Source organism: Eucyclogobius newberryi, unplaced genomic scaffold (assembly GCF_026437365.1).
Source record: "Eucyclogobius newberryi isolate DKJ021-1_F unplaced genomic scaffold, fEucNew1.0.hap1 SCAF_7, whole genome shotgun sequence".
Taxonomy (NCBI): Eukaryota; Metazoa; Chordata; class Actinopteri; order Gobiiformes; family Gobiidae; genus Eucyclogobius; species Eucyclogobius newberryi.
This window is the reverse complement of record NW_027316389.1, coordinates 23,825,106-23,840,028: the sequence shown is the minus strand read 5'-3', so window position 1 is coordinate 23,840,028 and position 14,923 is coordinate 23,825,106. Positions and strand designations below refer to the sequence as shown.

General features: G+C 39.6%; 1 protein-coding gene across 1 annotated transcript in view; it reads left to right on the top strand.

The window, feature by feature from the left end:
- spon1b (spondin 1b) overlaps positions 1–14,923 on the top strand; it is a 111,794-nt gene that overhangs the window by 1,970 nt on the left and 94,901 nt on the right. The window contains exon 2 of the mRNA XM_072434406.1: positions 1,483–1,589. Within this exon, the coding sequence (XP_072290507.1) occupies positions 1,483–1,589 (107 nt within the window). The remainder of the gene's footprint in view (positions 1–1,482; positions 1,590–14,923) is intronic.

The following is a 14,923-nucleotide window of genomic DNA, read 5'->3' as shown; positions in this document are numbered from 1 at the left end:
TTTTTGTTGATAAATTGCACATATTAAAAAGTTATATTATCATTTACTGTGATATTTTTCTGTAGCAATATATCGCACAAATCGTGTATTTTCCCCACAACGCTTGCTTTACGACACACGAGAGGATGATGCTAAACTTTCACAAGCAAGCGTTATGAACCATTACAAACAGAACAAAGTGAGTGTGATGATGAACCAAACAGACACCGATGTTAATGCTGTAACTGTCGTCAGGGGCGGGATTATCGATGCCAGTTGTCATGAGAATGCAGATTTGGGGAAGCAGGACGAACAGTTGTGAATAAAATCTTCCCACATCTCTATATTACATTGGTGGCGTGTTCACCCCTTGCTCTCACCAGGAGATTTATAGGCTCAGTGTTAGACCGCAGGCTTCTGTTTACAGCTCTCAGTCTTCACGCTGGGTCTGTACTCGCCACAGTGTCCCTGCTCACATGAGGGGGCTATCACTGTGACGCGCATGCCAATTTGGACTGCGTGTCTTCGCTTTATGTCCGTTGGAATAGCTCTTCTCGAAGCAATTTCAGAAGATTATCCTAACATAAACATAACATACCTGAATCTTGTTGTTGATAAAGGAGACTTGCAAAAATGACCTTGAAGAAGAGCCTTTAAAGTTGGTATGTTGTTTACTTTACAGATAAGAACCATGGAAGTCCGGACTTGTTCTGGCCATTTCTGCACTCCATTTAATACAATACTGAAATTTACTGAAATAAACTTGATTTTGATACTAAGAAAAACGCCAGATTCTCGATACTAATTTTGAACACAATGTGTTCTTTGTGTACTTTTCCTGATATGGACCCACAGTATTTTGTTCTGTTTGTGATTTTTTTCAGTGTCCATACTTTCTCAAACAAGTATCTGGTTTTGATACAAGTTTTAGTATGAATTATTATCTGGATATTACAACAAATGCATATGCCTCTATGACAGTTACATTCTTCATTCATTTATTTATTTCCATTCTAGCACTAAACTGAGCTGTTTTGAACATTGTCAGAGTAGAGTCCTGTCTCACATCTTCAAGAAGATTATTCCTGTTTTTAGCAGCGTACGGCTGAAACGCAGATTCCCCATGTGTAGACCCGAGAAGGACGTCGTCCTTTTCACGTTGTACTTAGGGCTGGTCAATATGGCAAAAGAATTAATCCTGAATTAAATTACATTTTATTTTTCTTTGTATTAAAAAAAACATGACATGAAAACATTTTCATGACATTTTGGTTCAGTTTACTCAGTGGAATGTAACAAACTATTTTTTATGAATTCCTCCAAAGCTTGAATCAAGCTCAAATCCAAACCACAAGCTGTTACAGCCACAAGATAAAATCAAAGATTCTAGTATTTTCTTTATAGAAAATGCTTGGTCAAACAAATCAATATATTGTAAATATTAAATTTCTGAACCTTCCGATTATGACATATCCTTTTCTCTTTGTTGTGGTCTCCTCACAGTGGTCCTGCTGGCACAAAGCCCCTCCTATTTCAGAGGCTTCACTCTCATCGCACTGAAGGAGGGGAGAGAGGGCACGGCTGAACACCACTACACCGGACAGTTCCAGGTACTCACACATACTGACATATTGATGCAAGATTTAATGTTGTAGTTTTTTAAAAAATCAACATAGATTACATTTCTGGGGTCTAGTTTAAAGGGGACTTATTATGGGTCAGTATAATCCCTCATTTGTGCAGGAGTGTTACATCATAGAAAGAGATTCAGCTGTAGCAATCTGGACACTGTTTTGAAATTCAAGACATTTTGACTTTCATCCGGAAGTCATTCTCAAACTGTGGATATTTATGCTATTCTGAGCTGCGTAAGCCCTGCCTCCAGGCGGAGTTTCCTTGTCTTATTAATCGCTCTATTTACTGCCTAAGTTTCACCAGAAAACCAATCTTGCCCTAACAGCCCTGTAATGGACCAAAGCTGTGCTGAATGTCAAAACAGTGTCCAGATGACTTCACTTATATATGTTTCTATGAGGGATTTATTACGCAAAATCCACTTTAATGAGTGTTTAACTTGTTTCGCCTGTGTTTCCTCATCATGAGTGTACTCAAAATTGTATTTTGGTTGACTCCTGCGTGTTTGATTAATCCTGTATTGTCCTGCATCTGAGGCTTGAGTCTGATAACCCTGTTTTTACCTACATCCATTACTTTGTTGTGATTATTTGAAAAATTGAGTCTCAGAGTGATATATGTAGGGTTCAAAGAGGTCTTGTAACCACTAGAATGAAAAACCGCTACGGTTACAGTAAAATGTCACCATGAAGAGACAGTTGAAGAGTTTATCAGTTCTGCTGTTTTGAACAGGAAGGCACTGGACCTGTTTCTAATATCAAGCCATTTTTCTGCTTGTGTTTAGGGATGCCAAGACTATTTAGTTAATCGATATTTGCAAAAATTATCAATAATTACTTAAATCTATTATACAAACAAATACATCTTTGCAAATCTGTCTTGATTTTTTAAAGCTGATCACAACCTTGTGTGCTGTAGAACAGAAACTAAAGATTTCACTGTTGTTTGGTCACGATCTCAGTAATCCTGCATAATCGTTCAATTTGGATGATTTTTCTTTGGAGAAAAAGAAAGCAAAATATTTCAGCCTTAAGAAATGTGTTTTTATTTGGCATTAGATTCACTCATTGTATTTCCAACAAATAAGATATTCCTTTATTGTCCCACATGGGGAAATTTCATTGGTGCAACGCAGGTAGATACAGAGGTAGATCCAGAAGAACAGATCACTTATAGGAAGTCTGAAAAACACTTTCAGTAGAAGATCTCCTATAAATAAATTAAGAAAAAAAAAAAATCATCTGGAACACATCTGTGCAAATTGTCCAAATATTATGATTGTGTTCTTGCCTAACCTCAAATCATGACATAAAGTTGAGTTTGGAAATGGCAACCCAAATGATTATTGGAAGGAGATTTAATCAAGAGATGACTCATAAACTAAATTATAGCCAAACAAACAAACATGTCCAAATGAAAATAGAGTGCAATATGTATGAAATGCACGGGTGCAATTTGAATAATCTGTTGAATTTTGCCACTGTGGGTCCTGTTCTGCTTCTGTGACTTTGTAACATTCATTCAAATGTTTGTATTAAAAATAATCAATACCCAGTAGAGGTATATCATATATTGAAATGATATAAGGTGGTGAATGTTGTATATTGAGCGTATTGTTTATTGTAAAAATGCTACAAAAAGAGCTGATTATAAATAAAAATGTTATGTTTTAAACTTTCAAATAAGGATATTAGGTGAAATTACTGCATTTATCTGATGTTTTAACACATTTCTGTTCGAGCGACATAATATCTTACTTCACTGCATTCGAAAGCAGCAATCACTTCCTACTCAACTACATTGTTGAACTGGACAGAAAAGTAGAAAGTACTTTGTATATGGTACAAGATTTGAGTTAATTTGTTGCATGTTCATGGTGACGTTCTGCCAAAAGGTTTAGCACAATTCTTTATTTTTCTTTAACAAAATGGAACACTTCTTTAAGTTCTTCTTCAATCACTGATATGGTCTCACTATTGTTAATGGGATAATAAAAAACATATATTGAGGGATTATTTTTTGTCACTATTGGCCAGCCCTAATACAAGATACTATTCGATAAAGAAACTGGTATTGACTCTAAATACTCATTTGAGTGTCTAATCTGAAAATACTACAACAAATAAAGAGGACAATGCTGGACCTTTCCTGAATAGTCAGAATGAGGAAAAGAACATGGACGGCTTATTTGTGTTGAAAATACATTCTATTGTATAAAAGAAATAGTCTTTAATCATCATTGTGGTATTGAAACTGGCATCAAGCCCTTTCCTTAGAATTAAAATCTTGTTTGAAATGTTCCCAAAACCTGCTCTGGTTCAGCATGTTCCTCTTTGCTGTGAGTGCTATTCTGTTGTTGACTTTGTTTCCTCTTGAAGGAACCATACCCTTCTGTAATTAGCTGTTGATTATATATGATTATTTATTAATGAGCCTGAGTCAGTAGGCTAATTATGTCGCACATAAATATTTAGTCTGTAATAAAGCGTAACAGGGAGTCAAGAAAACTTCAGAAAGTTGAACCACTGACTCTTATTAAAAACAATTATCCATGCAAAACCGCAAACTTTGTCTCTTAATGATCTAAATAACTAAAGCTGTGTCATTCTATACAAAATATTGTATTAAAGCTTTCATATCATTTTGAACTCTACTCCAAAGTGATACTGATACATACAGTAACTCATATTTTCTTTATGATATAATAATAATCTCAGCGGTTCACAAAGACGTTTAGTAATTCCAAGTCTGTGGCGCTGTGAGACGTGGCTAAATCTAGAGCAAACAAGACACATTTACCGGTTTATTTTCTTTTTCTTAGTACCTCTACATCACATTTTCACATCTTTATATATTGTGTTAGACGTGGATTGTGTTTGATGCATTACAAACTGGAAATATAATGTGTGTATAATGTGTCAGGAAACAGTTGATGCTCATGTGTACTAAGTTTGTCGGCTCAACAAATCACTGGACATACAGCAGTTTATCACAAGATCAAGTCAGCGTTAGGTGAGGAATTATTATTTTATATTCATATCTGCTTTTTGCTGAGTCTGCGTTCTCTCTTGTCCAATCATCTCATGGGTGTTCCATAGCACTCTGAAAGCTGGTAGCACTCACGGCCCCTTCAGACTCCTTAAACAAGCCTGTGTGGTTCACTTGACTGGACAATGGCCAGTTGTTCTAAAAGGATATTATAAAGTCTCTAAATACAAGAGATTTATCACAAATCGGATTTACCATCGCCTTGATTGTTAGTTTGATATTAACAAAAGCAGATTTAGTTTGACAAAGTAAATTAACACTATGTCCATGATATTCTATGCTTTTTTACGCAAAATAATCATATTTTAATGTGATTGACGTTTATTTAACCCACTGAGATTTACATGTTTACTTTATCATGGACTACTTCAGCAAGTTTATGACCATCTCGTTTTGTGTTCTCACTCATTTCACAATGTGAGATAATATGTTGTTTGTACAAAACCTTCCTAGACAAACTTAGTGAGCTGCTCTCAGAGGTCATTGGGTGCTTGAGTGTGCCTGTAGTTCTCAGCTCATAAAAGAGATAAACAGTGTGAGATGTTTGCTTGGGGAGTAGCGGCTCTTCTGAGGAGACATCCCGACTTCCTGCTCCCACCCGCTCTCCGTAAACAGGAACACGCTGGGTCTGTCCAGAGGGTGAACTAAATGGAGCACACTGTACATGAGGCTATCACTGCAGGATTCTAGAATCTAATCAGACTTGTTTGTGTGATGCAACGAGGATCAGTGGGAGACAGTTTGTGGTGGCGATGCTGACATATCCGTAAATTAATAGCTTGATATTTTTGGAGCACTTTCACAATATTATTGCAATTCAACAGAAATGTGTTCAAACATATCTTTCAACGTGTCAGTTGTGATTTTATAAGACAAATGTGAAATGTCTGTAAAATAATAAAAGATTTTACATTACACAGATGAAGGACTTGCTATATTATTATCAGACGAGGTAACAGAGGTAACAGTAGTAATAGAAGGAATCCGAGCCACTTTGTGAAGTATAAAAGCCCTTTATTGAAGCCTTGACAGCTCGTGACTGCTGTAGTAATATAGCAGGTCCTTCATCTGTGTAACATCATTTCTAACCCACTGATATCTCCATTAAGAGTTGGCTTAGTCAGCTCTGTGAAAAGGCATGCTCTCTCACAGTAACAATTAGGTTTTGTATTATTGGTTTCACTCATCAGTATTGGCCACAACCAGCATGTTATTAATGTTTGCCTAGTTTCTGTAAAATAAGGTAATGCCAATGGAAATAGTTGCCTTTTCTGGGATAAGAGAATAGAGAGAGTAATTGTTATTACTTGTTATTAATCAGAGTACTGTATTGGGATTTAAAAAAAATGTTTGCATTGCATTGTATTTGAGCATAAGAACACAACATTGCACTAAATCAGCTTCATGTTTGTAATGATTAAAAAAAAAAAAAAAATCACTGATTAGAGAAGGGAAAATGTCTGTTTTTCACACCAGTATGTGCAGTTCAAAAACCTAAATTATATGATCAATTACCACAATGTACTACTTTGATTTAAATGACCAGATGAATGTGGTCAGTCAGGAGAGAGTGGCGGAGTCTGCTCTCTGATTGGCTGTAGTGAAGGGGATTGATCAATGAAAAAACAACTAAAGCATGGCTGAAGTTGTGACATTAAGTTACTTCCTAACTCAGGGGGCAACCGCAGTGCAGCGCCTGGAGACCATTTATATCTGAGTGTTTGGTCAGGAATACCTATCTGGATGATTAATAGAGCACTTGGCAGTATAAATAGCAGTCCAATGGTGCTTTTTAAATACTTTCACATCTTTGAAATGCTGGGTAAACCCAAACATCCTTTAAAAATGTAATAATAAACAGAGCAGATTGCATATAAACACAGGCTATTAATTACATGCATAGCTCATATTTCTCAAACAACATATTAATACAATGTAAATATGCAATAAATAGTAATTCGACTGATTTATTTTATTTTGTTTACCTTTAGTTATTTAACACCATTGAAATGCACCGTCATGCAATGGATACATTTCTTGTCAGGATTTACAAGAATGAAAAAGAAGAAATGTAGGAAAGTTATTCAATTTGTGTGAGTTTTAGATTGAAGCAAGTTTATTTGTAGAGCACAATTCGTACACAAGGCAATTCAACAGGAAAAAAAAGAAAATCCTTTCAGTCACATGCACAGCGAAACAAAACTGTTTTTAGCTTAGATTTGAACATTGTCAGAGTAGAACCTGTCTCACCTCTTCAGGAAGAATGTTCCAGAATTTAGCTGCATCAAACTGAAACACAGACTCCCCCTGTTTAAGATAAGATAAGATAAGATATTCCTTTATTGTCCCACATGGGGAAATTTCATTGGTGCAACGCAGGAAGATACAGAGGTAGATACAGAAGAACAGATCACTTATAGGAAGTCTGAAAAACACTTTCAGTAGAAGATCTCCTATAAATAAAAACTCCCATAGACAAATAAATTAAAAATAAATACATAAATACCATTGCATTTGATCACGACAGTAATTGCACATATGACGGAATTGCACATCAGTATTAGGTTAGGTCAGTATTGCGAGTGTTCAGGACTAACAGTGTTTGTTATGAAGTCTGACAGCAGCAGGAAGGAAAGACCTGCGAAACCTTTCCTTCACACAGCGAGGGTGGATCAGTCTCTCACTGAAGCTGCTCTCCAGAGAGGACAGAGTGTCCTGCAGGGGGTGACACTCATGGTCCAGCATGGATGTGAGTTTAGCCAGGACCCTTCTGTTTACTCCTGACTCTGGCACCAGCAGGAGGCCGGTCCATGTTTAGTCCTGACTCTGCCACCAGCAGGAGGCCGGTCCATGTTTACTCGTGACTCTGGCACCAGCAGGAGGCTGGTCCATGTTTAGTCCTGACTCTGGCACCAGCAGGAGGCCGGTCCATGTTTAGTCCTGACTCTGGCACAAGCAGGAGGCCGGTCCATGTTTACTCGTGACTCTGGCACCAGCAGGAGGCTGGTCCATGTTTAGTCCTGACTCTGGCACCAGCAGGAGGCCGGTCCATGTTTAGTCCTGACTCTGGCACCAGCAGGAGGCCGGTCCATGTTTACTCCTGACTCTGGCACCAGCAGGAGGCCGGTCCATGTTTACTCGTGACTCTGGCACCAGCAGGAGGCTGGTCCATGTTTAGTCCTGACTCTGGCACCAGCAGGAGGCCGGTCCATGTTTAGTCCTGACTCTGGCACCAGCAGGAGGCCGGTCCATGTTTACTCCTGACTCTGGCACCAGCAGGAGGCCGGTCCATGTTTACTCCTGACTCTGGCACCAGCAGGAGGCCGGTCCATGTTTAGTCCTGACTCTGGCACCAGCAGGAGGCCGGTCCATGTTTACTCCTGACTCTGGCACCAGCGGGAGGCCGGTCCATGTATAGTCCTGACTCTGGCACCAGCAGGAGGCCGGTCCCTGAGGTCCTCAGAGTCCGAGATGGTTCATATGACACTAACATGTCTGAGATGTACTTTGGTGCTAGGCCATGGAGAGACTTGTACACAACAAGTCTACTCTCTGAGCCTGAAGCCAGTGCAGAGACCTGAGAACAGGACTAATGTGATTGTACTTCCTGGTTCTAGTCAGGACCCGAGCAGCAGCGTTCTGGATGTACTGCAGCTGTTTTACAGCTCGTTTGGAGAGGCCAGTGAGCAGGCCGTTACAGTAGTCTAATCTACTGGAGACAAACGCATGGATAAGTCTCTCCAAGTCTGTTTTAGACACTATACTTTTGATTTTGCCAATTTTTTTAGATGGTAAAAGCTGCTGATGTTAGCAAGAGACTGAAGGGGAAAGATGACGCTTTCTCTTTGTTTCTGTGGGCCATGACAATGATTTAAGTCTGGTCTCAGGGTGGGCTGGGGGACCTTCTGCAAACTCTGGCGCCCTTCCTGGTGGTTTCTGTCCCCCAGGTTGGGAACCTCTGTTATACACTTTTAAGCTCTAATAAGTGATGGATATTTTCACGGTAATTCCATCTTCATTTTGAATCTGGTGCAAAAACAGTCAGTAATATTGTGAAAAAGCAGCTGTTTGACTAGAAATATAGAAAAAGCCACAAGCTGTCTGCCACACATTAAGAGCTGCTTGTTCATATTTGTGTTTTTTTTTGGAGCTCGCTTTGACCTTTGCGTGTACGAGCAGCGTTTCCTCCAGGTTGTGTTTTGCAGATTTTCAAATCACTAATCATAATGTACAATGATGCAAATGTTGGAACAAATCCCAGCCACAGGACACAGAATTACAAATGAGGAAAACAATGTGTGAAAAAATGAATGTGTGGGCTCTGTCAACATCTTGCAGAAGGGAGCAATTGAAATAGTCCATACAGATTGGTTTTGTATTTACTTGGCCTTATCTGTTTTAACCAAGGCTATTATTATTCAAACAAGAGATGGGCGAAGGGACATATTGAACATTCACTTTGTTCTTGAAACAGAAAAGAGAGTAGATATTGTTTAAAGATAGCAGTGGGAGTAAAATAAGTTATTATTAGATTTTAGTGACGCAAAATCAATTTTCACTTCCTTCCAACTATTGATTTTAGTCTCATTTAAACTATGTCGCTGCTCAGTGCACCAGCAGAGGACGCAAGGGTATGCAACCATTGTGTATCTCAATAACTTTCCTTGTTTTAAAAAAAACATTTTAAGGTGTACAATACAAAATATCAATGCTAAGGTGTCCAAACGGTAGTTCATAATGTGTGAATAATACACAAGAATTTTGATGGGGAAATCTATCTTCTGTTGTAATTCTACACATTTTTGTTTTGTTTTGTGCACTTGAACAGATTGTTTTTTTTCCAAATGCCTCCTCATACATCCATCATCTTGCAGACCAGAACCACACATTTTGCTTGAGTTTATTGGTGCAAAGTCATCCACTTTGCTCAAAGGAAGAGAAACTAAAAACTCGAGCTAATTAACCTTTTCCACTAACAATGAGCAAAGACCTTTAGTGGGTGCAAAGTCCCCAAAAGTTTGCTGGTGTGACACTAATTGTGGTAATAATTAAAGGTCATATTACCCATTACCTCGATCTGAAATGCAGTCTTCCACCATCAGGATTGTAATTATAATTATATCATGAATACTTCTAGACAGACAACACGAGCGCTGCTCATCATGCATGGAGGGTTCCACCCCAAATGAGTGCATCATAAGACGGTACACTAGCTGTAAGGAAGGAGGTCGTGGACTAGTGAGCGACGAGGCACTGATGAAACATCCAAGTGCCACAAGTACATCAAGGACAAGTCCGCAACAGATGCTCAGTGAATGTTTCAGGCAATGAAGAACCATCAGGGGATGTACCACTGGAACATAACTGAAGTGGCTGATAGAGGATTTTTCACCGAACTCAAGCAACTGTTAGTCCCTTTTTCGCACGCGCACACTCACTACACTCATCCCCCACCCTCCTGTTGTTTCCAAGAAACAACAAAACTCGTGCGGTAGCACGCAACAGCCCCGCTGCTACACGTGCGTTTGTTTATTAGCGCGATGGATTGCATCTCTCGTCTCCGCAGATTTTCGTCTCTTCTGAGCCAGCTCGAACACAGTCTTTCTCTATTGTCATTTTGTACTGTACACTGAAGGAACTCGCTAAACACACACCGGCGAGGCTGCAGGCTGCAGGTGTGCAGTAGGACGCTAGGAATGATTGACATGTGGGAGAACTACTCGGCTGTCCACGCCACGAGGAAATGAGACTAGGATTGTGCGCCAAAAATCCTCTATTATTCCTTAATCAATGAAATGGTATGGGAGGATCCATCATTATGATACAAGGGGGGCCCGGGGGCATGGACACACCTTTTAGAGGAAAATCAAACAGTGACCCAAAATGGTAATGTAGTAAAGTTCACAAAAATATGCCCTCTAGTATTCAAAAGTGCAGTTATTATTGTTTTGATACCTATTTACAAATTGTATCTTTAAAAAACAAAGATAGCATAAATAAGTTTCCCAATAAAAGCTGTGATTGCGCGCAACATGGTTGGTGACTTTAATGCTGGAATCCCTGGTGTCCGCTGATGGGTCGATGAGAATAGATGTGTCTGACAGAGAGTGCACTGTTTTATCTAAACTGCCTCGATCCATCACTCTGTGCTTTTCTCACAGAGGAGCTTTACATAATGGCCCTTACATGGACACTAGTGCACGCAGCGATTCATATTCCTGACAGTTGATATTGCACAAGTTAATTATGCGTCTCGATGTTGTGATTGTTTCTGTGGCAGAGACAGCGCATCGTGGCTGGTTCTAGCTGCTAGTCAGGAATGGCGCACTCACACCCAGTTTGAAAAGCTTGCCTTCTTTTCCAGCTCCTTTGTTTATTTGATTGTTCTTTGTGTTTTTGAATACATATTCCACTTCATTTTTCTTTTTTAACATCCTAATTTGATAGGGACAGTACAAACAAAACAAACCAAACCAAACCAAACCAAACCAAACCATTGTTACAGTTTAAAGTAAAGCAATCGATGCCAAATGGGCTCAAACTAGCCGCCTCTATCCTTGAATTGTAACTGAATTCATCTTCCAGAGCACAACGCAGCACACTCTCAGTGCTGTACAGAGAGGAAGATGTTGAAGTGTGAAAAGTGAACAGCTGATCCACCGTCCATGAGAGAAGCAGAGGTTCTCACTCACACATTTGACTTTGACATCAGCACTACCAGACCAGTACTGATAAGGCAAGGCAAGGCAAGGCAAGTTTATTTGTAGAGCACATTTCATACACAAGGCAATTCAAAGTGCTTCACACAGCAGGAAAAATGCATTCAAATCACAAAGAAATTACAGAAACAGAAATACAATAAAATTAACTAAATTAAAAATTATCAATCCAACTGATTTTCTAAACTAATAAAATCACAAACAAAAGAGAAGAGTGCAAAGAAAAAATCCTTTCAGTCATATGCGCAGCTAAACAAAACTGTTTTTAGCTTAGATTTGAACATTGTCAGAGTTGAAGCCTGTCTCACATCTTCAGGAAGACTGTTCCAGATTTTAGCTGCATAAAACTGAAATGCAGATTCCCCATGTTTTGTCCTGACTCTGGGCACCAGCAGGAGGCCGGTCCCTGAGGTCCTCAGAGTCCGAGATGGTTCATATGGCACTAACATATCCAAGATGTACTTTGGTGCTAGGCCATGGAGAGACTTGTACACAAGCAGAGCTGCTTTAAAGTCTATTCTCTGAGCCACAGGAGCCAGTGCAGAGACCTGAGAACAGGACTAATGTGCTCATACTTCCTGGTTCTAGTCAGATAATAGGACCATTAGGATTTAAACGTATTAGTTTTGGCTCTTGTATAAATTTGATACAGGGAACCGAACCCATCATTAGAGGTCTTTAAAGAGCCCAAAGCATAATTTTGATTGCATCATGATTCTTGCAGGGTCTTACCAATAAGAAGTAACTAAAGCAACCTGCTTTTGAGACTACACACTTTACTGTGATGTTAAATCCAGCTGTCACGCACTCAGAGCATGATGGAGCTGGCCAACAGGAGAAGTGGGTGGTGAAAAGTGTGTTTGCTTGAGCTGCGTCATTAGAGAAGCACTGAATCACAATGTGACAGTATGATCAAAGAAGTGTATGGTCACAGGGATCAAATCACAAATACATTTTAATCTCAACTTCGCTCAGCAGGATTGAAATTTCTTGTTTTTTTATGGCCTTATGCAGACCCACTACAATCCTTCCACCCTCAACAGACTTCATCACTTGGAAAAATACCCTCAAAAAAATTATAACATCATGTGCACATTTTAGACAGAACCAGGAGCATTACGTTTTTGAGAAAGGACTGACCTTAACTCATATACTGGTACATGAACAATATGCATTTCAGAACACACAAAGTTTAGCAAGTTCTATACGTAAAAGGTTTGCTGTTTCCGTTTGGTTGGGATCGCAGCTCTAAATAGCCACTTAAAACCTAACAGTTCCCTGTTGCATCCCCGGTGTCCAGCCTTGATAATCTTGACCCTTAGAAACATGTCTTTCTCACTGAGGTCCGTGTATGCTTTTCCCAGCGCTCCCCGCATTATCCCTGAACATGGGTCATATTTATCTAGGCCAGCGCTTGCGATCTGCTCGGGAAGACAATCTGAGTGTGTTTGGATAAGCCTCGGAGATGAGCAGACAGGAGATATTATCATCTTGTGCACTCATCACATCCAGCCTCGGATTTAGCTGCACATAAACAAACTCAATCAGTGTAGAGTCAGAGGTTTCTTATTGAGGCAATTACATAAAGCTAAGGGTTGGGTAAAAGCATGTTTGTGTGGTGGAGGTGATGGAGGACTGATACGGAACATAATAATACTTTAATGTCATCCTAAAGTCATTACGGCTCTGCTCCAAGGATCCAAACACTCACACATGACGACCAGGCTTGAGCTCCCAACAGTTCATAGAGTACAAGATCTGTTCTAATGGCTGACAGGCTCGTGACTCATATGACACTTTTCCACAAATGTGTGTGAAAACGATTTTTGGCTTTTGTGAAATTTATGCATCGAGCAAATTATAAAACAGTAATTTTATTTTTTGACACATAAACAGCATAGTAGAAAAAGCTTCAGTTGTAGTCATCTGGACTCAGTTTGAAAAAGTAGACGTTTCGACTCTCATCCAAGAGTCATTGTCAATAACAGAATTTAGGTCGAGAACTCCGATATTAATACTGTTCTGTGGTAAGACCAGCCCATTGGGAGGAGCCTTCCTGAAGTAGAAAGAGTTGTTGGTTTCAACAGAAACTCCCCCCTTGTATCTACCGAGCTAGCCTATTCAGAATCTTAATGGGCTGTTAAAACCTCTTTGTCTTAGTGAGACCCTGGCTCAACCACCCTGAGTACCTGATTAGCATTTGAATGCCCTGGTCCTTTACCTTTCCAGGGGTTCAGTAACCCATTATAGATAACAGGGTACAAGGGGGGAGTTTCTGTTGAAACCAACAACTCTTTCTACTTCAGGAAGGCTCCTCCCAATGGGCGGGTCTTACCACAGAACAGTATTAATATCGGAGTTCTCGACCTAAATTCTGTTATTGACAATGACTCTTGGATGAGAGTCGAAACGTCTACTTTTTCAAACTGAGTCCAGATGACTACAACTGAAGCTTTTTCTACTATGGAACACGCCTGGACGAATGAGGGATTACACCGACACATAAACAGCATCTCATTGTTATGATTTGTCAACACATTAGCAATGTTTTACAAAAATAGGTGATAAATGGAACTTATTCCAAAATGATATGCTTTAAATAAGATGTCCTGAGAAGGTGAGGCTGTTGGCAGGTATTGATGCGAAACCTTTGAACCAGCTGTCGTTTCGTGAACAGACGTTTAGCCCAGAGAAGCTGTCAAGATGCACTTTTGTTGCTCCCAAATCAAACGGCTTCAAGTGAAAAAGGGGTTTCTTTCAGGTAAAACTAGGTGTACCATGTGGCACTGAATAGTATATAATACAATAAGATAATATATATAAATGTTTTGCAATTTTATTGGGTTCATATGTCCATCAGACACACCCCTGCATGGGTAGAGTTTGAAGTGCTGCTCAAACTGGTTCTTGTTGGTCCAAAGTGTCAAACTGTTGAAAATCCATCCGATCTGGCTTGCACTGTTCGGTTTGAGGCCGCTCGCTGAGTTGCTGACCCATCACACTGCAGCATTGTGGTTTGGAAGTCAAAATGAAGACCTTAATCAAACATGGCGAAACCGACAGACCGTCTTTGGCCTTTTCTTTGCTTCTTTTTGATTCACGCACTATTTTTGTTTCTTCAAAACGTGCACATAGAAGTGCTTTGCATATTAACAACAGTTTGATTTCTCAGCTTGTTCCTGACGCTTTGACCAATCAGATTCAATGACGTTCTGCCTTTTCTCGACTGCTTTCGGCGACAGAGAGCCAGTCCAGATTGAGTCCCCTCACTCTCCCTTTAGTCAGGCATTATCCAGTTTAACGGCTCATTTGGACTGTGAGTGGAGTTTACAGTAGGTGTTTAGCCCCACTTTAAAAGGCCATCGCAAAGATTACATCAAAAAACATTTTAGATTTTACAATAAATAAACAGGACCATGATTTTGAAATTATTGCTTTACCAGGGGCTTAACCTGTTGCCACCCGTTGTCAAACATAGCCTCATATTGGGGACATTTGCTTTGCCGTATGTAGATTTTAGGTCATTAAATGAGCCTTCCAGA